The sequence below is a fragment of the Acinonyx jubatus genome, chromosome D1 (assembly GCF_027475565.1).
Source record: "Acinonyx jubatus isolate Ajub_Pintada_27869175 chromosome D1, VMU_Ajub_asm_v1.0, whole genome shotgun sequence".
NCBI classification, from domain to species: Eukaryota; Metazoa; Chordata; class Mammalia; order Carnivora; family Felidae; genus Acinonyx; species Acinonyx jubatus.
Genome location: NC_069390.1, coordinates 24,930,151 through 24,953,831, shown reverse-complemented (window position 1 = coordinate 24,953,831; position 23,681 = coordinate 24,930,151). Strand labels below are relative to the sequence as shown.

The 23,681-nt window shown below is 53.2% G+C and overlaps 1 protein-coding gene across 18 annotated transcripts in view; it reads left to right on the top strand.

Moving 5' to 3' along the window:
- The window catches only part of PRR5L (proline rich 5 like), a 72,671-nt gene extending 49,674 nt beyond the window's left edge, over window positions 1–22,997 (top strand). For 9 of the 18 annotated variants that reach the window (XM_027072873.2, XM_053203297.1, XM_053203293.1 and 6 more), the window contains 4 exons: window positions 3,356–3,447; window positions 6,659–6,796; window positions 11,635–11,761; window positions 20,205–22,997. In XM_027072873.2, coding sequence (XP_026928674.2) covers window positions 3,356–3,447; window positions 6,659–6,796; window positions 11,635–11,761; window positions 20,205–20,599 — 752 coding nt within the window. In that variant the 3' untranslated portion in view covers window positions 20,600–22,997. Of the gene's footprint in view, window positions 1–3,355; window positions 3,448–6,658; window positions 6,797–11,634; window positions 14,337–14,477 lie in introns of those variants that run through there. The other 9 variants (XM_027072875.2, XM_053203301.1, XR_008290382.1 and 6 more) reach the window with 8 other exon arrangements.
- The last annotated feature ends 684 nt before the right edge of the window (window positions 22,998–23,681 follow it).

Sequence of the window (23,681 nt, the reverse complement as noted above, 5' to 3'; positions counted from 1 at the left end):
CTACATGCTCCTGCAAATGTGGGAAACCAGCTTCAGAAAAAAGATACCGAGCAAAACCAGGTCTGTAAGTGTTTTCAGGGAAGAGTCGATGTCTCTTATTCCAGTGACGCTTGACACGGATACATTTGGAGTGAAGGCTCAGAAATGGTGCTGAATGGGGTGAATGAAGGTCATCTGAGGTTCTCTGCCTCTGCCCTAAAGCACGCCATGGGACACCAGGGCAGGGGTTCTGCCCGGGTCCGTGCTGGCCGTGAGGTCTGCATGTCACCTCTGCACAGTGAAAGAGGTGGAGAACCTTGAAGGGCCTTTCCTGTTTTCAGCCAGAACTTCTCCACTTTTTTATTTCATGTATTACAACCCCACGAAAGATTTTATTTGACAGAAAGGATTCCCTTGCTATAGGATCCATCCTATCACTGAACAGACCGTACTCTGTTGACCTGATTGTTTTATGGACACATTGTACATGTGTCCCTTATGGCCGCAGAAAGGACAGAGGCAGCTCTTATCCTTGTGTTGATCTTTTGTGGGCAGGATCTGCCGTGTTTCTTCCAGGAATCTTTCCCAGAGCTTTCGTGGCCTTGACCGTAAGGAGTCCCTGATTCCCCTTCTATGGGCTTCCGGTGATCTAAACTCCTGTGGCACATTTAGAGGACAGTTTTTATAGGGTGGTTGTCTAGAAGCTTCTGTGCAGCCCCCTTCATCTTTGCGGGGAGCTAAGTCCTTAGAGGCTGTTTCTGGAGGTGAAGTCACCTCCCTGAAACTCTTTCTTCCCCGGGGTCACCCTGTTTTGTTAGCCTGTGTCAGTCGGACATTCTTCTCTGAACACTTTCCAAAACCTCCATCACTCTGTGAAGTTCGAAGCCAGCAATTAGACCCGAGTTCCCAGGAGAGGTGCCTTCCTGCTGCTGGGTTGAAAGATTACCTCATGTGCTGACGAGCTCTCCATCCTGGCGGTGGAGGGGAATAAGCGGGCACCGGCACGGATCTGCAGGATTCTCCTGCCCTTCCTTCGTGTTGGGAAGTCCTCTGCTGGGCTTTGTAATGGAAGGCTTAGGATACAGGCCGTCAATAAAGCAGCTGGAATATGGCCTTTTCTCCTGTGCAGTACATTCCCCGGGTGTTGGGCTCACCTTGGTTTTGGGTACCAGGATGGCTTAACATGTCAGATGTTCCTTTTGAGCTCCCCGACTCCTCCCTGCCACGAACTAGCATAGCCTACATTTGAAAAGATTGGTTCGTTCAGACATTGGTTGATTATCAGCCATCTACCAGGCACTTTGCTAGGTGCTGGGGACACGGTGGTGAACAAAACCATCCTAGGATTCCAGGCCCTCGTGGATTAGCTCATAACCCAGTGGTGAAGAGAGAGATTAATCAAATCATTATGAAATATAACACTGTAACTGCAGCAGGTACTAAGAATACAGTCTGGGGCACCTGGGTGACTCGGTTGGACGTCTGGCTTTGGCTCAGGTCACGATCTCGCGGTTCGTGGGTTCAAGCCCCGCATCGGGCTCAGAGCCTGGAGCCTGCTGGGATCCTGTGTCTCCCTTTCTCTCTGCCCTTCCCCTGTTCCTGCTCTGTCTCTCTCTCAAAAATAAATAAAAATTTAAAAGATTAAAAAAAAAAAAGAATACAGTTTGTAGGAGGGAGGTTTGACCCATGGGCGAGACTTTGCTATAGAAGTGATGCTGGAGCTGACACTAAAAGAATAGGCAGATGTAGGTGAGGCAGAAAGAGGGGTAAAGAATAGTCTAGGCAAAGGGACTAGCACATGCAAATGCCCTGTGGTGTACAGAGCATGGTGAGCCTGAGGGGCTGAAATAAAATCCACATACTTAGGGGAATAGAGAAGGAGGGTGAGGATGCAGAAGAAGGAAACAGACTGTCCCCTCCAGATTGCCCGTGTTGCGGATGTTTCCTTGATCTAAGACCAAAGGAAAATGTTGGAGCTAATTATTAAGTCCTGTTGTGTCCTGTCCCATGCTGGGGCTAAATGTTAACCCCCTTCACTCACCAGCTGCAGCATCTGCGAAAACCTGTACCCTTGATACTTGTGATTCATTCACTCAGAGATTTCTAAAAAGTAATTTATTGATCTGGCAACATGCCAGGCACTAGAAATAATAATGGTGGGGCAGGACAGACAGGACCCAGACGCCCATCCCATTCTAGGAGAGGAGACAGAGAAGTCAATCAGTGATTCCAACAACGTGTAATTAGCACTTTGTGAGGCAAATTGCAGGGGACTATGGATTTGCATTTTCCCCTAGCGTGTGTCTCTCCAAGCTTTCAAAAATCCATGCATCTTTGGCCCCGCTAGCTGCTGGTTCTGCCCTTGTTCTGTTCTCTCTCCCAGCCGCTGCTTTTATTGTCCATTAAATTAATAGGCGGAAGAGGCTAAATGAATCTTTCAAGATCTGTTCAGTGGAACTGGCAGTGTTTTGCCAGATGCATCTTTCAGTGTCTAATCTTGGCTGACCCAGTTTCTCGGCCTCAGATGAGCAAAGACGGTGCCCAATCAGCTCTGTTATCTAGGTCATTAAAAAGCAGCCACCGTGCAGGCTCCTCTCTGCCAGTGCCGGCCTTTCCTGCAGGTGCGGGGTTCCTGGCACGGCCTTCTGGTGGCATTGGGTGACCCATGTACACCCAGCCTGGGAGCGGTGCCTGACCAGTGGCTCAGGATCCCAGGGGTGAGCGTAAGTATAGCATCAGGAGGCGGGGCCTGAGTTCTGCAGGTGATACACTGCCTCCCTCTCCCCGCTGGTTATTGCAAACCAGTGGGTGGAAGTGACAGTTTCCAGGCCCTTCTTTTCACCTCCTTGTCCCAACAGCTCAAATCCAGAATAAAAACCCAGTGTCGTAGTGATTAGAAAATCAAAACAATATATAATTGTGCATGTGATCGTCCCAGATAATGTTGGTCAAGGGCATGGATTCTGGAATCCCAGCTCTGCCTTCTAGCCGTGTGATGTTAGGCTAGACACCTGGCCTGTCTCTGTGAGCCTGTAAAGTGAGGGAATAGTTTATTCATGAAATGTAGATGAGGAGTTTAGTACAGTGCCTGAGAATGTTGTTACCATTCTCACCACAGCAGCAACTGTTCTGTGATTTCCAGACTTCAGCTCCCTTTCCTGGATTGGGGGATAGAAGACATATTTGCCTCTTTTCGGTTAAGTCTTTCCACTCATTCCCACGTTTACTTGTAGCAATGCCTCCTAGATGAAATGTAGGTCATGAGTTACCTGCCCCCATGCTCCCTTTGACACGGAGCGGTCTCTAGCCTCTCCTGCAAGTAATGACAAATTCTTTTTCTTTCTTTCTCCCCTCCCATCTTCTCGCCCTCGTGTAGGTGAAAATCGCATTGAGGTTCTGGCTGAAGTGTGGGACCACTTCTTCACTGAGACTCTCCCCACCCTGCAGGCAATATTTTATCCAGTTCAGGTCAGTCTCGGAGGAACGACCTCCTGCCGGCCTCAGCACTCTGTCTCATTCCTTGGCCTTTGCCAGCTCGGGCCTCCTGGTGAACCGGGGAGAGGCAGGATGTTGGGTGCCTGAGTTGGCTAAGGACCTCGGGGCTCTTTGAAGGGCTCTCTGGTCTGTGTTTAGCATCTGACCTCCAGCAAAGAGAGAGCGCCTGCGTAACTAGCAATTTGTAGGCTCTCCTCACCCTCTTGGTTTTGAATATGCCTTGTATGTTCTCGGAGTGGTTTGTTTCTTCCAGCTTTTCAGAAGCAGAGATGGGGTAGGGAGACTTTTCTTTTCTGTCCCTTTCTTTCTTTGCTCCCCCCTCCCTTTCTTTGAAGCACAATTTTAAGGCAGGGTTCCTGTTGTACCAAACTGTGGGAAAGGAATAATGTTTCTTGCCCTCTGTAAGGGATTCCCGAAGACAAGTAGCCACATGATGTAGCAGAAAGAACACTAGACTGAGAATCAGTAGTTGGTCCTGGGCAAACTCATTTCACTTCTCTGAGCATAGCTCGGTTTCATCTGCAAAATGTGGAATTTCGTGTGAGCAGTGAGTAGCATCTCTTTGGTATTATTGTGTGACCTGGGCTTCTCCTAACACTTGAGGTGATTTCCTTCCATCTTCCCGCAGAGTCTAATAGCAGGATGAGGCATTGCCACTGCAGAGTAGACGCCCCCGAAGGCAGGTGTACCAATCGATGTTCCTCTCCCAGACTCACCTCTCCATCCTGCATTAACACTGCCCCCCCCCCACCCCGCCCCTGGGCTTAAGGCTCCTATCTCACCTGGCTTTGGGGAAGTGTGGGTGTGGGGCATAGCAGCTGAGCCATTAACAGTGGTAGGAATGACCCTGGTACCAGACCTAAGGGCCCACATGCTTTGTTTGCTCTGAATGGTATTTTATGGGAGCTTGGAATTCTTTTAAATATGTGTCAATATTTAAACATTGGGAAGTTATGCCTACAGAGCTCCTTTCCATTTCTGGCCTGCCCCTAACAATTTTTAGTAGAAGCCTCTGGCCTGCACAGCTCACTGCTCTTTTGATCCCTTCCTTTACCCTCGGGTCCATCCTTTACCCCCGTGAGGGGGTTTGCAGCATTTATGTAGACAATTCAGCCCCCATACCATGTGATAGTCACTAGGCCAGCACTGGGTCCTAAGAAGACAGACCTAGGGGTAGGATTCCCAGATTTAGCAAATAAAATGACAGGATGCTGAGTTAGATTTCAATTTCAGATAAACAATGAATAATGCAACATTTGGGGTGTACTTCTACTAAAAAATGATTCACATTCTACTGGACATCCTCTGTTTTATTTGGCGTCCTGTTGGCGGGGGTGTATAGACCCGGGTCTCTCTCTTGGGACCTGGTGGGCATGGAATTTCAAGGGGTGGGTGTATCCAGATGGGTTTAGAATGGAAGTGTGGCACCTGAGTGAGCATGGCCCTGGGACAATCGTCAGATGGCCAAGAAGGGCCCTCACATACATCCAAGCGGGAGCCCAGCTGTGAGGGTCTGAGGACGTTACTGTCCTGCTTCTCTCGAAGAATCAGAAGCTCCGGTGACAGGTGATGCTGCCCGTCCATCCGCTTCCCCACACACGGTTTCCCAAGTGCTGTTGCTGCCGCTGCTGTTCCAGACACCCCACCGCGGGAAGCCCTGAGTTAGCGGTTCTCACTACTGGTGGTAACACACCAAGGTGTCTGTTTGTCCGGCTAGGTCCTTCTTAGAGCCCCCTGCCTGGATGGGTGTCTGACACCTACTTCCTCATTGGACAGGTGTGGTTTTGAGTACCTACTGTGTTCAAGGGTGTGGAAGTTTGCCTTCATCTTCCTACCTCATAAGGGGAAAGGAACCCTGGAGGGGAAGCGAGGGCAGAGACCTAAGAGACAGGCGGTCAGTGTCGAGTGCTGGCGTGTGGGGCAAAAAGTAGCAACTGTAGCACCTTAAGGCGGTGGGGAAGGCAATCAGGGAGGGGGGTGGTTGACCCGAGCCTGGAAGGCACTGGTGGTGGTTGTGTGCATCTCTTGGTGGAGGGAGTGGGGGGATGCGGGGATGGCAACCCTAAGGAGTTAACAGGAAATGTAAAACTTCCTTAAGCCTTGGCAGACTTGTGGGATGAAAAGCTACATCCTGTTTGGCAGGTGCCTTGATGATATCTTTGGCTCTCCCACGAGCAACCCATCTTTGGTGTGTGCTGTATATACATGTGCAAAGGAGAGTCTAGGAAAGAGGCCCTCCTTTCTCTTTTGGGAAACTTTGGCAGCTCTAAAATCAACCGGTTAATGTTTGAGATCCAGCTCTTCCCTGGATATAGTACCATAACCCTGTCCTTCAGGGTTTTCATCTGCAGGGTAGGTTTTGTAATAGTACCTATCCGAAAGGGTGGCGACTAAACGTGTTACTTCCATCTGAAATATTTAGAGTCATGGCTTGCACATGGAGCTTGGGTAGTATCAGCTCTTAGGATTATTAGTTATGTTCATCCTCCGCCTGCACCCTGCATGGTCAAAACGAGTCCCTGTGTTTTTCCTTCTTTGCCTGTCATGCGCCAGGTGCTCACATATTAAGCAAAGTTGAGGAAGCAGCCTTGAAAGTGGGGGGCAGGGCTAGTGTTGATCTTTTCTCTCTCTTCCCCCCATCTTCCTTTCTTCCTCCTTCCTGAATGCCCCTTGCCCCCCATGACAGCATAGCCCCCATATATCTTGTACCATCTTGGGTCACTTAGGCGGATTGAGTGAGTCACACCTTATCTTTTTTTCCTTTGATGTTTTATTTATTTTTGAGAGAGAGAGCACAAGTTGGGGAGGGGCAGAGAGAGAGGGAGACACAGAATCGGAAGCAGGCTCCGGGCTCCGAGCCGTCAGCACAGAGCCCAGCACGGGGTTCGAAACCACAAACTGTGAGATCATGACCTGAGCTGAAGTCAGACGCTTAACCGACTGAGCCACGAGGCACCTCTGAGTCACACCTTAATCTTAAATGAAGTTTTCATTCGGAAGGACGGGGGGAGGAAGGGGCCAAATCTTCGACTTTTTGGCAGTCTTCCCCCCACCCAGGTCTGCAGACACCTCATCCCGGCTCATCGTGCTGCTCTGTACACACTGGTTGTCCTGGAACCCCCGTGGTTAGTGGCAAATCCAGCGGGCTCTCACCTCCCAGCCCTGCCCCCTCTCTCCTCTCCAGGGCCAGGAGCTGACCATCCGCCAGATTTCTCTGCTGGGCTTCCGCGACCTGGTCCTGCTGAAGGTGAAGCCGGGCGACTTGCTGCTGGCCCGGTCCCAGCCGCCCTCATCCATTGTCCAGATGTTGCTCGTCCTGCAGGTGGGTGAGGCCCCGGTGGAGATGTGGCCACCTGGCCAAGGGAGGAAGAGACCCTGTGGGATGGCAGAGGGACCAAACGACTTGAACGTCTTAGCTTAGCTCATATTCTTCAGTGTAGCTGTTCCCGTGCCTTAGCGCATTTGTTCCCTTGCTGTACCTCCACTGAGCGCCTGTGAACCGTGCTCCATGCTGGGATCCTAGTGGGGGCCAGAGAAGCAGGTCTTGTCATTCAGGAAGCACCCTCCCCCCTCTCCTGCATGTCAGTGATCCATAAGTCACACGCGACCATAAGAGTGTGCTGTAGCCTAGCTGAAGCCAGACCAGGAACTCCCTAGAGGGTTCCCAGGCAGGTGGGCACCCTAAGAGACTACAGTGAGACCACATCAGGCCCCAAAGCTGCCAGCCTTTCACCACTTACCAGTCTTGCCTTGTTTCTCTCTGCTGCTACCTCTCCTGGCCCTGCCCGGTGCCTCGTGGACTTGGTGTCTTTCCCTTTCTCCCTCCTTCTGCAGAATTGTATTCAGTACTTTGGTTTGCACCTGACCAAACGTGGCATCCCACACACAACTCCCGTGTTTCCACCAAGAGCTGGCCCAGATGGTTGTCTCTTAATCCCAGTTCTGAATCAATAGTGGGAAGATGAGCTAATGCTCCTGGCTGATTTCTGAATCAGATAATCCAAACGACCACCTTATGAGGCGGACAGTGTTGTTATTCCCATTTTACAGATGAAGAAATGGAAACCCGGGAAGTGTGTGTTTGTCCAAGCTCCCTCAGCAAGAGGTGGTAAGATTCAGAGCTATGTACACTCAGGGGAAAGAATTAGATTTGTCTAGCTCTGGCTACACGACTCCCCTTTGCCAGTCAGCCATGACCTTGGGTCGAGTACCATAAACATGGCGTCAGGGAGCCCGATCCGATGGACGGGGGTGCATAATTCCCAAGAAACAGAGCTGCAGCCCAGGGACAGCCCCGGAAGATGGCAACTATGCCTCCACTTCTGTAACCAGTTCAGCTGCCACAGCATCAGGTCTGAGCCATTCCCCAGGGCAGCCGGTTCCATCGTTGGTCAGGCTGGTGGTGACCCCGCTGCCCTCTTGGCAGGGGTAGAACAGCAGGCTTGGGGCCCTGGTCTCCCCGTCCCCCAGCTGCTGTTGCCTTCTCGCTGTCTAAGCTAGGCCATCCTTCTGGGCATTCTCCCCCTTTCCTGAAGTCAGAGGAGCAAGAGTTGCCTAATAGGACGAGGGGGTGCTTAAATGTCTGGAAAGCCAGCTCAGGCATGTTTATGGCAGGGAAGGAGAAGGCGTGGGGGTCAGAAAGTGTGTGTGTGGGCTCATGTCTGGGATGCATAAAGCAGAGCTTGCATCCCACGGAAAAAGTCTAGAAAATGAGCCCTTTAGGGTTCGGATAGGACAATTGGGAAAGAGGAGTTGGGCTTTCCCCCTCTTATTTCCATTTATAATATTTTAGGGATGACAGGTGTTCCTTTGTTGTTGTTGCTGTTTGTTCTTTTGGAGGGAGAACTGGGGTGGGGGTCCCCACCTGCTGACAGCAGACCAAAAAGGACTGTCTCTGTATTAATGAGAAACGCCCACCACGTTCCCACATTGGACAACCCAAGAATCACATGAGAAAGCCGCCATCATCCCCCCGAAGCCCCGTAGGGGTTAGCCTGCTTGCCTGGGAGATGCTTCCTTCATCCATCCTGGCCCCCAGTCCACACTGCTGTCTGTGGGGTTCCCGGTGGGATCTTAGGAGAGCAGCCCAGTCTGTACCCTGCCCTCCGGTCCTCCCACCTCCCCAGCCTCACCTGGAAACTGCGGCCACACTGGCACCCCCTTTGTGTCTCCCTACACAGCAGAGTCTTCCAGGGTCCACGGTCCCCTTCAGGCCAAGGCAGGTCTGTATGTTTGCTCCTCCCTCTTGTTCCTTCAGCACATAGCAGGCCCGGGGAAGGGTGAACACTTGCCATTCCGCAAGTGATGGCACAGCCAGAAAGAGCCTGAGTAGGACTGACCCCAGGTCTCTGGCCTCAAATCCCCTGACAGTGACCATCACGTAATTGGGATTCGTCTCTTGGCGGACGGAAGTACAGTCGGAGAAACTCCATGGTCGTGACAGAGGTCTGGGAAGTTGGGCAAGGAAACAATCCCTGTTTTCCTGTTTTCACAGATGAGGTGGAGATTCAGAGTTGGCCAACCAGCTTAAGGTCTCGTCCTAATCCGTAAGATCTGGATCTGTCATCCAGTCCTCACCTCTTGCTACCTGCCCACCGAGCCATGCCCAGCTACAACTGCCTGCCCTCCAGCAGTCCCCCCAGGGTCCTGGGAGATGCTACATAAGCTTCTAAGATGGTCCCCTTTAATGCTGGGCATTTGGCGTTATTTCCCCCAAGGGTCTTGTGGGACTAGTTCTGGCCCACATTCTTCCTCACCCTGGGAGCTATAAAGCCCAGGGCTGGGAATGTGACAGTGACGAATCGGGATCTTTGGCCAGTCCAGGTCTGTCATCTTGAATAGCAGGATGGCAGCTGCTGGGTCTGAATGCACCTTGCAGGTTGCCGTGCCCTGGGATCATTCCAACTACAGGAAATTTGGGTCCCAGTAGTTAGAATTGCTCACTTCTCTCCCCAGACCCCCACTTTCCCCAGTGCCATGAAATCTGGGGCTGGCTTTTCCTTGCCTGACTCATACAGAGAAAAGAGTCATTTCTCAGGCCTTCTCTCCCTTTTCCAGTGCTCTTCCAAAATGTCACTGAACAAACCTCTCCCTCCCCAAAATACGCAAGGGGCTCCAACTTCCCTGCTATGGGCTGTATGCTCCCAAGCTACCCCAGGGAGAGGCTGAACCAGCGGTCTTGACCACTAGAGAGATCTGGTTCCTCCTGGCAGGTACAGACAGGTTCTGAGATCATCCTAGAACAGTGCCTTCTGAGGGGTACCCGTGCAGTCACCCGGGGTCCCATGCCAAGCAGGGCCCTGTGCTTGGTTTCATTGTCTCCCACTGCCATCTTGAAATTCTTAACAATTTTTCAGTAACGGACTCCCACATTTTCATTTTGCACTGGGCCTTGCAAATACACAGCAGTCCGGCGGCCAGGCTGAGGGCTGTGTGCAAGCCAGGCTGTCCAGCAGCTACCCTGGGAGAAAACCATCCAGCTCCAAACAATGCACTTGTTAACCCATTTTCTTCCCACCTCTTGCCTCCTCTCCTTTCTCTGTTGCCCCTCTCTGTTTAGCGTTTATTAATCGTAGTGGGGGAAACACTTGGGTGGGGGGCGGGGGAGGAGAAGGCAGGGAAATAACAGAGAAATATCTCAGAGAAATATCCCTGAGAAATAACAAGGAGGAAAAAAATGAAAAAGAAAAAAGTCTCCTCAGCTCTGAACACCAGTCGAGGTGGTTTTGGGGCTGAAACTGCTGCACTCTTGAGGCCTGGGTGGTTCCCGGGGAGCATTAACAAGGCTCCGCTCTCCCCTCTGTGGCCTTGAGGATTTCCTTCCCCAGTGAAGCAGGCCCTGTGCTTTCCCCCTTTGCTTCCATGGCTTCGGCCCACGCTGAGGGGTATTAGAGCCCGGGGGGGCATGAGAAACATCCTGCCTTCTTCCCACCGTCCCCTGTCCCCTGCCAGTGCTAGGGAGTCTGAGGCCCACTCGTGTTTATTCTGCATCTCCTCCCTTCCCACCCCTTCCCAGCCCCAGCCTCCAAGTCTTCTGTCCCCACAGCCCACTTCCGCAACCTCCTTTGTGTTTCCTTAAGCCATTCCTTCCCTGTCACTGCCCCCAGCCATCTCTGTCTCCGTGGTGGGGGGAGCTGACAAGGGGCCAAGTCAGCCTGTGTGCAGGGGAGCCTCCACCCCACCCAGGCCTCCCCCATCTGTGGGATGGGCCCTTCCCGCTTCACCCCTCCACCATCTTTTCCTCTAATCCCTGAAAACTCCAGCACAGTGAGGAGTTTTACTTTTTAGGTAAAGGTGATTGTAACATCAATTCCAACTTGAGAATTTGTTGGGACGTCCTCTTGGGCCGAGGGGAGCCCCCACGGAGCCTTTTCTCTCTGCCTTTCCACAGTCCCTCAACACAGAGCAAGGCTTCGAGCCCTTTCCAGCAAGATATTGGATTCCCTAGGAGTCTACTGGTCTTCTAGAGAAGCTTCGTCATGTTTTGTCTCCTTTTTGGTTTTGACCGTTGTTGTGTGTTTTAGTTGGTGTTTGTTCAGGCTTAGCCCTGAGAACTCCTGTCCTTTTGGGCTTTTGAACTAACTCTTCTTCATCTTGGTGCCTAACATCTGTCCGGCTCCACAGTGAGTCTCCCTTTCTTCTACTGTTCTGGATTTTTCCATATTCTGTCCCCCTTTCTTTTCTAACCTCCTTAACAAGTGGCAGGAAGATGGGTTCAGAGCCAGACAGCCTGCATTCCAGTCCCAGGTTTTTGCCACTCACCAGCTGAGTGTTCCTGGGAAAGTTACTTGAGCTCTCTGGGTGCTACTTCCTCATCTGTAGAAGGTGGACGATGAGGGAGGGTCCCTGGCTCCTTGCGTTGTTGAGAGGCCTCTGCTTTGGTCTGTGTAAAGTGCCTGCATTGTGGCAGTGGGGTGGGATTACATGGTTGGGACCAAAGTGGGCAGTCCCACCTGCCCTGGACAGTTCTGATCCCTGTGACCCATGGCAAGTGACTCGGGCTTTAAGCCTCAGTTTCCTTCATTCCAGCCACAGCGATGCCGCCTGCTGGTGTCACCACTTTGAATGTAGTAGGAAGGCAATCAGGACTTGGTGGCTGAGTGCCAGCTGGCCCTGGCAACTTTTGACTGACCCTTGTCTCTCTTGGATGTTTATTTCCAGAGTGTTCACGAGCCCACAGGCCCAAGTGAGGGTTATTTGCAGCTGGAGGAACTGGTGAAGCAAGTGGTGTCTCCATTCCTCGGCATCAGTGAGGACCGCGGTGTCTCGGGTCCCGCGTTTATGTTGGGTAAGGGGCAAGGCTCTCGGGCTGCTGGGTGCTTTGGTGATAATGCTGCCAGCTCTGTTTTCCTGAGCCTGGATTATGTCCAAGCCCTTGGCTTCTGATGCGGGTCCGTGCAGATCTGTGCCTGGTAATCACTCGTGTGTCCTGCTGGCCTGTCTGGCCGTAAACCTCCCCGCCTGACGATGCCTCCCCAGGGACTGTGCCTCTGTGGTGTTGCTTGTCTGATCCGCATCTTTGATCAGTGGCTTTGATCTTCTCTGTGGGCCTGCAATACTTTTCCTGTATCTGATCACCAGAAACTATGCCTTATTACATGCCCCACACACTCGAGTGCAGAAACCACCCGTGATGGATTTTCCCTTGAAAGCAGCTTGAAATGTGAAGCCAATTCATTTTATGTGCGGCCAGGCACAGATGAAATTGAGCTGCTGTCACCCCCTCCTTGTCTGTAGGTACTGCCAGGGCCCACATGCCAAGGAAAGGGGCTCCTGGACTGGGGGACAAATCCTGTTGGTGGCTGTAAGGCTAGCATTAGCGTCAGGCTCTGCATTTGGCACCCTGGAGAATCTCAAGGTGAAGGGGATCTGTTCCTTCTCTCTGTGAAACCACGGTCCAGATGGGGAAATAGCCGTATAACAGGCTTATCATAAGACACATTCCTGTCACTCTTTGAAATGAAAGTCCCCCAAAGGCAGGAATTTTTCTATCCCCAGTGACTTTAATGGTGGTTGGCGATAGTAGGCACTCAAAAAATACTTAGTGGATGGACGACAGGCAGTTGCACCCCAAGGCGGGGCTGACTGGCGCCCATACAGAGCTGCAGAGGTGAAAAGCGATTCCCTGAACTGGGAATCTTTTGCCTCCTCTCCTTGCTTTAATGGAATTGCAGCCGAGCGTCAAAGGAAAGGGCAGAGGAACAGCCTCCAGCCTGGCTCCTACCCCTTCCTGGGCCTCACTACTGCAAGCAAAGCAGGGCTGGCTGCCAGTCTTCCTGGCCCCTTCGTGTGTTTTCTCTGGAGACACCAGCCTAGCCACAGCCACCGCACATCTGGGGTGCTGGCCCAGCCCGCCTGCCCAGTCCTTCCCCCGCCCTCTCTTCCACCCTTGCTCACTCACTCATTCCGCCCAGGGGCTGGCACGAGCCAGAGTAGCAATGGCGGCTGAGGGCAAACCGTCCCCTGCCTCTCTGGCCGTGAGCGGGGCGCCACGTTGCTACGCCCTCCCTGGAGCTCACCTTCTTACTTCAGCTCAGCCCACTGGCTTGCCGGCTCACCCACTTTGGGACGGGAGGATCCGGGTAGATGTCAGGACACCATCAGGTGAGCTGGGCCACGTCGGGGACTTTGCCATTGGCTGGGCCTAGAGCCAGGAACAGGGACAGATTTGGAAGTTTGCTCTGGGAGTACTTACTCCAAGAGGGGACACCTTTGGCTTCCCAGTTAGGACAATACATTCTTTTGTCAAAGTATAAAGCAAAGGTCTGAGGTTTTTTTGTTTGTTTGTTTGTTTTGTTTTTTTTTATACCAAGGACAATCCTTGTGTGGGGCATTGTCTCAGGAGGGACAGAAGGGGAAGAAAATGACTCTTATGGATTGTTTGATAATGATTATTTTAGCAAATGTATACTGAAACCTTACCCCTGGTACCTTAGGAGGTGCTGCAGGTATAGCCATGAGTAAAACCGACCCATCTCTGCCCTGTGGGGCACACGGTCCAGTGAGGAGGTCTCAGACAGTACATCATGACTCATGAATGAACAAGTTCTCTGAATGGGGGAAGTACATCGGCCACAGGGCCCAGGGCAGGGGCACTTCACCTGGACTGGGGGAACCAGGGGAGGCTCCCCAAAGGAAGTGATACCTGTGCTGAGTCCTGTAGGATGGATTTGAGGTAGTCTCCCTTCGCTGTTTGCTGAGCTATCCCAGGGAGAGGGAAAGATCTTTGGGAGGCCTTTGGGGTAGGGAGAGCGGTGAACGGGGCGGGGGCGGGGGGAGGGGCTGGAGCATTTGAAAAACCAAGATACCGTCAGAGTTGCAAAGTGGCTGGTGGCCAGGGAAGGCACAGGCCACAGACTACATCCTGGGCATTATGCTGGGTGGGCTGGAGGCCATACCGCAGAGTGGGCACCATTGTTCCCATTTTACAGCTGAGGGTTCAGGTCACTTGGCTGTTGGAGCTGGGATTTGAAAGCCCCAGGTTGTTTGCACTTTACCAGTTATCCTACATGCTCCAGCCTCCCCCTGCCCCTGTCAGTTTCTAGAAGGTCATTGTGATTTTACTGAGGGACAGCTGAGGAGGGGATCCTTCCCCCTCATTCCTTAGCTCCTCAGGGCTCCGGGGCCAGACATTTCACCCCGAACCTCTGGATACTAAAAAGTTGACATGGCTACAATGGATCTCTTCCCTGTTGAGGACACCCCTTTGCCAGATAAAGTGAGGATTATCTGTGCCTCAGTCTTCCCCTCAGTAAAACATGGAGACCATGACGTTTGTCCTGCCTGAAGGAGAGGAGCGTGCAGACCACCAACTGAAGTGTGAAGCCACAGGAGGGCTTTGCCGTGGTCCGCTGGGGCGGGGGCGGGGGTGGTGGTGAGGGGAGCAAAGGTGGGGCGGGGAAGGGGAAGGGGAGGGGGGGCATCCAGGGGTGAGGAGCGGTCGAGGGCAGCTGGGGCGCTCATCTCAAAAGCCACCACTTATCAAAATGCCTGTCATGTTTCAGGTGCTGACCAGGCACTTGTCCTCTTTGCACAGCCCGCTGAGGGGTGGGGGAGTGCTGTGGTTGTCTCAGTCTCAGACTCCGGAAGAGACCTCCCCAGGGCTGCGTGGAGTAGATGACCAGAGACAGAGAAGCGGTTTCTCCAGGGGGCGCCCCTCATTGCACGCGCCTGTCCAGGCACGTTTGATCCCACGGGGATTCTGGGGAAAGCTCTCTTCCTGTCAGCCAGGCCGATGGGTGTGAGGAGCGAGCCTCACCCCCTGATATACGAGGCTTGGCAGAGAGAGGGAGAGGACTCTGAGGCTCGTGGGAGCAACTGTGTGTGCAATGTGGCTCTCCTCCAAAGCAGTCCCTTTTCCAGAGCTGTGGGGAGGTGGAGGTGAGGAGTAAAATCTTTAAACAAAAACAAAAACAAAACTGTTTTGTCCTACCTTTCTAGTTCCCGAAGTCTCCAAGCTGCTGCCCTGGCTGCCTCCCGGGACCCCCAGCAAACACTCAGAGCACTCAGCAGTGCTGTGTTTTTCTCACACAAAAGCCCTGGCCTCCCACAGATCTTCCTCCATTGTGTCTCCAGGGGAGGGCCCTTTTCCTCAAGACCCTGTAACTTCTCCTCGTGACAAGTAGGCATTCATGGGCTTTCAGGTGCCTGGGCCTGGAGAGGGACGTCCACAATGGGCTTGGCGTGCAGAGGGCACAATACCCGCATTATGGCGGCCACTCCTTCGAGCCTGGGAGATCAAAGGCCTGGGAACGGAGTCCCCCACAAAGGGCCTGAGGACCGCCTCATCCAGGCTTTGCTTCTCTGGGGTTTGAAAGGAACTGCCATTGCTGGCTCCGGTGTAGGGGGATGAATGCCAGAGCTCAGTGGGGCGCCTGGGGAGTGATGAAGGCAGAAAGGCTCCCCTTGCCCCACCCCGTGTGAAAGGCAGGAGGAGGAGGAGGAGGAGGAGGTCTGGAGGTGGTTGCCTGCCCAGGTGGCAGGACACGGCTCCCCTCCCAGCTCAAAGGGTACCGTTGCAAGGGAAGGACCCATTTCAGCCCCCGAGGGGTGACCACAGCTTAATCAGCCTCTTAAAGGGAGATTTTCTTCTCTGAGTGCCAGGGCCTGACTTTCCCTGGTACAAATGAGAAGGCCGGGAAGATGATAGGCAACAACAGTGTGGGTAGCTGTCTCAGCTCCAGCCTGGCCTGTGGTCTGACCCCACTGGGGCCGCAGCTGACGTGCTGGTCTGAGGTTGACTCTGGAGTCTGGTGGGAGCTTATCGAGGAAATGCTGTCTGCCCCGGGGGACTCGGCACAGCCCAGCGGCCCCTGTGGTCTCCACTCTGCCCACACCCAGTCTTGGGAACCAAAGCACTCCACCCAGCAGGCAGAAGGAAGAGTCCTAGGCCTCTCCCGTGAGTCATCAGCAGGGAACAGCCATAAGGAGAGAGGCAAGGCCAGAAGGAGCGGGGCCTCAGAAACCACAAGGGCTGCGCTTTGGCTGTGTGGCCTAGAGTCAGTTACTTGATGTCTCTGAGCTGCAGAGAGCTGAACACAGAGAAGGAAGATGCCACCCTGTCTCAGGTCAGGGCCCAGGCAGAGCTGCTACCTGCTATGATATGGTCCCCAGCTAGAGGCAGCCTGGCCCCCTTGGAATGCCTCCAGATGAGAAATTGTATGTGCCTCTCCCCGGACCGCATCCTGACCCTTGCCATGCTGCATTGTCATGCCTGATGATTTGTCAGTCTCCCCTTTAGACTGTTAGTTTGTCGAGGGCAGGGAACGTGTGGTTCCTCTTGTACCCCAGGCCCTACCGTAGGTGTCTGCTCTGAGTGAGTGTGTGAGTGAATGTCTGGGTTCCATCCGTCAGTCACTCTGGAGCAGGCCCATCCGAAATGACTCCTCTTCAAGACTTCTCCTCCTCTGACTCCTCTGAGAGCTCCTGCCTGTACCTCTGCCCTGTCATTTGTTGACCTTGTTCGTTTTTTTTTTATTCCAGTAGAGTTAGCATGCAGTGTTATATTAGTTTTAAGTGTACGATACAGTGATTCAACAATTCCATACTTGTTGACCTGGGTTTTTTTGTTTGTTTTATTTTTTTTTTTAACGTTTATTCATTTTTTGATAGAGACAGAGCGTGAGTGGGGGAGGGGCAGAGAGAGAGGGAGACACAAAATCCGAAGCAGGCTCCAGGCTCTGGACTGACAGCACAGAGCCCGACACGGGGCTCGAACTCACGGACCGTGAGATCATGACCTGAGCTGAACTCGGACGTTTAACCGACTGAGCCACCTAGGTGCCCCCACTTGTTGATCTGGTTTTAACAGGTACTTGTGTGTAGGCTTCTCAGTGGGCATGCAGGAGCTCTGCCTTGAGGCCTGGGCTTGAATCTGGATTACACCGCTGACTGGCTGGAAAGTTATTTCACATCTTCACTTCAGGTTCCTTTTCTACAAAATGGTCAGAAGATGACCATGCCGGTGAGGCACCTCCTTTTTTGATACAGTATGCGGCATGTACTAGATGCTCATTGACCCAACCCCCCACCACATACATGCACATGTGCACACACACACACACACACACACACACACACACGTGCACTGGGCTTGGGCCCCTGAGGCGGGCCCCATGTCAGATTCACATTTCTCCCTCCCAGCAGCGACCACAGCGTTTTGCATGTTGCAGTTCAGAGCGTTTGGGGCAGGAGAGGGCAGATGTCATGGAGACCCCCTCCTCCATGTTGGCCACCCTCACTGTGGCTCCAGCTTGCAGCAGCAGCTAAAGTGGCCTCTCTTGTCTCTTCTGCCTGTTAACCCCCCCCCCCCCCGGCCCCCAGGACTTTGGGCTTCTTGGCTAACAATGTGGGAGAGAGACAGAGAACATCCAGGCACCCATCTGAAACACCCTTCCTGGCTCATTCTACTGGAGTAGGGCCCCTGGAAACGATCAAACAATCCTCATTTCCTCCAGAGATGCTGTGTGTGTCCCCCATCTATCCCCCATGCCCTCAACTTACCCTGTGTCCTGGGCCCAGCCCAGCCTTTGCTCTAGCTCTTTCCCCTTCCTGGATCTGCGTGTAGTAAATGCTCACCGAACAGTCTAGCCCGGTCTCCTGCCCAGCTGGTTGAAGGTTTGGGCCACAACACAGATCTTTGCAACTACCGGTCGTAGGTGCTTGTTTCTAATAGCAGGGGACGAATGGATGGTTTTCGAGAGCATTTTTTTAAGGATGGTTCTTTAATGGGATCCTTGCTTCTTGGTCGCTCTTTGCCACCTCATCTCTCCTTTTCATTCTTCCCCAAAAAGAAAGGCCGCTGAACTAGCCTCTCCCAGCCAGTAGCAGCCTCTTATTTGGCACCTCAGGGGACAGTGTTTGCTATTACCTGGCATCAGAGGGTGGGGGTGTGGGGGGGTCAGGCAGCCGTGGAACCCTGAGACACAATAGCACGCAGTGGGGAAAGTCTGGGCATGGCTGTTGAGAGCCTGTGAGAGTTGGGCTGAGCCTCAGTCTTCCTCATCTGAACAATGGGAATAATGAGAGTAGCCTTGGTGTTTCAAAGGGAGATTGGGACTCAGCAGTGAGAAAGTGGATGGGAACACAGTGAAATTCTACATATTACTTGGGTCTTGAGAAATAATTAGTTACCTGCCAAAGATTTCCTGTTGGGCTCAGAGCCAGCAGACTTGGTGACTCCAACCTAGGGCTTAAGATTTCATTCTCTTGTCGCTGCCTGTGCATATATGTGTATATAAGGACATGCAGAACCGTCCAGTGACAGGGGCCGCGGAGAGCTTTGCAGGGGACATGGCCCATCTCACTGTGATGCCCGTCTAGGAGCATGAGCTCCGGAAGTGACGACAGTGTGCGTCTGGGCCCTCCAGACCCACAGGAAGAGCCAAGAGTAAACTAAAGCAGAGTGGGCCGTGTGTCCCCAAGGACAGTCTCTGAGCAGCACTGTTGGCTTTCTCTTTAGGGACTAAGTCTTCCCCTCTGATCCTGCCAGTGTTCAGGAATAACAGCCCTGTCACACTTCTCCATTGCGGCCTGCTGCATCCCCCTGCTGAGAGAGGGTGCTTTTGGGGGGGCCTTCGGGGTCTCAAGGACATGGGAGCTGTGGAAAGTCGAGATGGGAAAATGGGGTGAGTGGCTGGAAAGACGGGAGAAGTATGCCCCGGTAGAAAGAGAGAGGCTGAACAGAACCCACCTGGTCCTCCGCCCTCCATTCTCAGTCCTGTCTCTCGCTGGGTCCTTCATCCCGCTCGTCATACAGATGAAGGGCCCACGTGAGAGAAGAGATGGGCTGCCTCTCCAGGAGCGTGGGGAGGAGACCTCCCTGACACGGAGGGGATGTAGGTTTGTCGTGATCCTGGCTTTCCTCACTTCTGGGCCCTCGGGCTCCAACCCTGCATAACTCCTGCGGGGTGCATCTTCCTGGAGCACAGCCCCCATCCTGCGCCATATCCCCGGGCTTGTCTGATCACCGATGGTTCCATCTGGCTTTCAGGGGCCCTCCTGCAGGACCAAGGGCCATCCGCCTGCTTGTGCACGTCCCCACTGTTTCATGCATACAGTGTTCGGCCAGGCTGGGGCCCGGTGGCGCACCCGTCTCGGCACCTTGCTCGGGCTGTTCCCACTGCTCAGAATGCTGTCACTCCTCCCTTCTGGGAGCTCTGCTACTCTGAAGACCGGCTCCGGGCTACATCCGCCCTGACACATGGATACACTTGTCCCTGCCTCTGAAGCCCATGCACTTGGCTTGTCCTTCCTTCCCTGGCGGTACTCAGCCTATTGTAGTTACATGCGTGTTGTGTGGGTGTCTGGGAAGAGCAGCGTCTGCAGGGAGGCCACCCTTAACTCCCCGCTGTGCCGCGGTCTAGCGATGCGCACGTCGGTAAGTCATCACCTCTCTGATACTCCCATTTTCTCATCTGTAAAGTGGGAGCCAATAAACCTATCTTGACTTAAGCTCAGTTTTTAGGAGTCAAAAGATGTGTGCATGTCAAGGCCTAGCGTAGTTTCCAGAATGTGGGGAGAGCTCAAGCAGCAGCGGTTTGGTGATGATTCATGTCCAGCCCTCCTCTGTGCGTCTGGCTCCACGGGGCCATCCGTGGAGCCCAGCCCGTTCTTTGATGGTGCCAGAGGCTGTTGGAAGCGAGTAGGACGTGAACAGCACATAGGTCTCGGGCCAGTGGCCTGGTGGGAGGGGAGTGCTGTAGTCCTGGTCAAGATGATTTGGAGGACGTCCCATTCCCTAGCTTTAATAGCCGAGGCCCCCTCGGGTAAGCTGGACCTTAAGCTCCTGGGGCCTTTTCCACTTCATCTGCGGACACTGGGGAGGCCACTTCCTGCTCCACAGAGCTGGGGGTTTTCTTGTAGAAGCTGGTCCAGCCTGTGCCCAGGCCTTTGGAGGAGACCGGTTGAAAGGAGATTTAGGGCAAATGCAGTGAAGTTCAGGCAGCAGCTGAGAAGGAGGGGAGATCCCCTTGAAGCTAGTCTGTCCCAGAAGCCCTTTGGCGACCCCTACTACGGTGGGAATGTCGGCGGGGCAGTGTCGGGCGCACGCAGGTAAGGCTGCGAGGGAAGCAGGCAGACCTTTCCGGTTCCTCCCTGGCATCCGGCCGAACTGTGCCTGAACTGTTCCTGAAGGTGGAGCCACCACCTCCCTCTTCCCCCAAATTGATGAGTAGGCGCGGTTGGCCCTGTGTCCCTGGCAGTTACCGCCTTTGCTGGTTTTTGTCTTGCAGCGAGACGCCACTCCAGGGTCCGGCCCAAGGTGGCTGTCCTGAACTACACCTCCCCCACGACCACCGTCAGCCGGCCGCCGAATGAGACGGCTCTGACCCCTCTGACGGAGCAAGAGGGGGAGGCCTACCTGGAGAAGTGTGGCAGCGTCCGAAGGCACACGGTGGCCAACGCCCACTCAGACATCCAGCTGCTGGCCATGACCACCATGATGCACTCGGGCTTAGGCGAGGAGCCTGGCGGTGAGGACAAGTGCCTGCTCCTGCCGCCCAGCTTCTCCCCACCCCACCGACAGTGCTCCAGTGAGCCCAACATCACCGACAGCCCTGATGAGCTGGAGGAGGTGACAGGGGGCAGCCAGGGGGACTCTGAGCTGAACTGTGCTTCCCTCGGCTGAATGCCCGCCTCTGGGACTTCCCAGCTCCGGCCTGGTCACCAACACCAGGACCGCCCCATCCCCAGGGGCTCACCAAGGGGCTCTTCCTGCGGGTGACACTGCCCGTGTCAGGCCTAGCCCAAGTGCCCTAGTGGAAATCCCGGGTGTGAACCTCTCTGTTTTTGTGACTGTGACCATCTCTTTGCAGCCACACAGACCCAACTGCCTAATGTTCCCTTTCTGCTTGCCTGACTCCAGACCCCCCCTCTCTGGGCTTTTCCCCCAGAGAGTGGACTGTCCGACGCTCCCAACGATGTGGCCCAGGCCCCCTCTGGCGTTATGATAGCAGGAGGTCGGCTGAGCCACACACAAAGCCAGCAAGGATGCGTCAGCCTCTGGAGTTCCCCGTTAGGTTCTTGCGATGCGGGGCTCACAGGTGACAACAGGTAGTGGAGGGGTGTCCTTCCCGCCTATCCTGTGGGGAGTGGAAGGAGGCAGCAGCCCGACCAAGCACGACTCTGGGAGTGTACCTTGCTTATTTTAGTTTCACAATTACTGGAAAGAGTTGCCCCCCTCACGCGGGTGAGGGCCATTCTCACCCGGATCCAGATCCTACCTGCCACCTTTGCCTTTTGGCCCAGGAGGGCTACGGGGCTGGGGAAGTCCCCTCTTTGACAAAGCCTCAGCATTTCCCTCTCAGGCCTCCCCACCAAGCTCAAGGAACTAACCTCCTGGGTGGAGTAGCTGGTGCCTTCATTCCTCTTTCATTTCAGACACTGACCATTTTCCTGTTGTGGGTGAGGGGCCAGCTGATAACCAACCAATTAGTCTGTTCCTGGATTTGACTTGAATTTTGTAAATATGCATCGTTTCAAAAGGAAGTGTTTGCAAATATTTGCACGTAGGATCTTGCACTGCTCATTTCCAGTGGGGTGTGTCCTCAAACTAGAAAATAGCCCCCCTAGGAAAGGAGCCTGGAAGTTGTTCAGGGCGCAGGGGATCCGTGGTGGGCAGGGCTCATCAGCTGCTGAGTGCCGGAAGCCACTGGACTTGAATCCAGAACGGCCTGTGTTTGTGAGTGTCACGGTTGACAGCACTGAGGCTGGGAGCCTCACTTTGCCTCGTGAGCAGAGGGTGGCAGCAAATGGAATGTCTCAATGCTTCACCATAGAGGGAGATGGGGGAAATGTGGGCAGGACCTTTTGGAGAGATGTTCATTCCCTGTGATTAAAGAAATGCCAGAAGTGCCTGGAATTTCTAACATCTGAGCTCTCAAAATGCTATTTGGGGCAGCAGGCTTTGGTACTGTGCTGAATCCTTAACACTGCTCCCCCAGGTCTGGGCTTTTGATCCACCTAGAACCCCTGTTCTTCTCTTTGTATCTGCCTGTTGGCCTCACTGATAGCACATCCAGAAAAGCGAGGAGGATCCCCTGAACCCTTCTGGCACCTTTTAGGTGTGCTGTTGGTCTTTGGAAACTGTTTATGAAATCTCAGAGACAGGAGCCAGCTTGGCCTCCAATATGGCAGGAGGAGGCTGGGAGAGGACAAGGACAGTGTAAGCTGCCAGCAGGGGAAGAGGCCTTCTAAGCACATCGAAGCCTTGATGGCACATCCCTTCTAGGTGAAGACCTGGAACGTGACCAGAGTCATGCTTTTTTGATGGCTTCTGATTTGGAAACTTTAAGAAGTTGTCTCATTTTTATTCTTCTAAGAGAGGGTGGAAGAGAAGTGTCCAAAGGAGGTCTTCTGAGAATTTCAAACAAAAAATTATCTCTGTGTATGTGTTGGATAAAGTCCACAAATTGACTAACGTGTGTTAGCAAATAGGACGTCAGTAAGTAACAACATGATGATTTATTTAACTGATGGTGTGTGTCCTTACTGGTACACTTGGCACTTGGGACTAGTATTTATTGATCCAGGCAAGGTAATTAATCAGGCTTGGGTTTGCTTTTTAGTTTACAACGTTCAAGATCTATATGCTTTTAAATGCCTTGTCCGTATACTAAATGCCCCTGATGAGGACAACAGTCATCGGTTAAACATGTCAGCTCTTAGGATGAGAATGGGAGTGTCAGTCCAGACCCACTGTACTTACTTGCTGATGACTGTTAGCCAGTTTACAACTTCACCTTTGATGTACCTGCCTGATCTCGTACTGTAAATATTTCAGACTACACACACCATTTTGTTGATGCTTATGGGCATTTTAGCCATCTGAGCTACGGCAAGAGTGATGGCTGTGTTTGCAACCACTTTTTTGCCCCTTTAGAAGATGAAGCTAGAATCTTCCAGTGGCTGAGTTCTAATGACAGGAAGCTAACACGACTCGGAGCTCTGAGTGAGCTCACAAACCAAAAACCTTTCATGTTGCCTGTTTCCAAAATAGATTCAATAAACGTCATTTTGTACACGTCCTCCCTGTCCCCATGTTGTGTGGCCGGACTGAATCTGCAAGCGCCACTGCCCCCAGCTCTTCATGCATCCTGTCCTCACGCTCTCTGTGCCGGCTTCCACTCCAGGATTAGGCAGCAGCCTGACCTCAGCCAGTGTCCCCTGGGTTTTGTTTGCCGTCCTCAGCTGGATCGGCAAGTCATTTCCTGGAGGGGCGGCCTGTCTGCGGAGCTTGGAAAACACTGAAACAAAGTCTGGGAAGGCAAGCCCTCTTCTAAAACCAGTTTGGGCTCTTCCCGAGCCTTTAACCTGGGGGGGGACACTTAACCGTGTCTGTTCACGGACTCTCGTCATATGCTCCCCTCTGATCTGTTTGGCAGAGGGAATCCATAATATTTTACTCTCTGCGTGTGTTTTCCTAGGAGGGCTGGAGCAGAGTTGGACTGAGATTGAAGGCTGATTAGTAAAAGCATTCAAAGAGGTGGGACCTGAGCTGAGCATCCCGGGGGAGGGTGGGGGGTTGGGGGTGGGGGGAGAGCATGTACATTTGTGTTGAGCCTTCAGAGGCTATGTGGTGGGAAAGAGCTGCTGTATGTTGTGCCTTGGCAGATCTCTGGTCATGTCACTGGTGCACCGTCACACTTGCTCATCTATCCACCAGGAGTTTGTGGAGTGGCCACTGTGTCATAGGCACTTGCTTTGGAGCT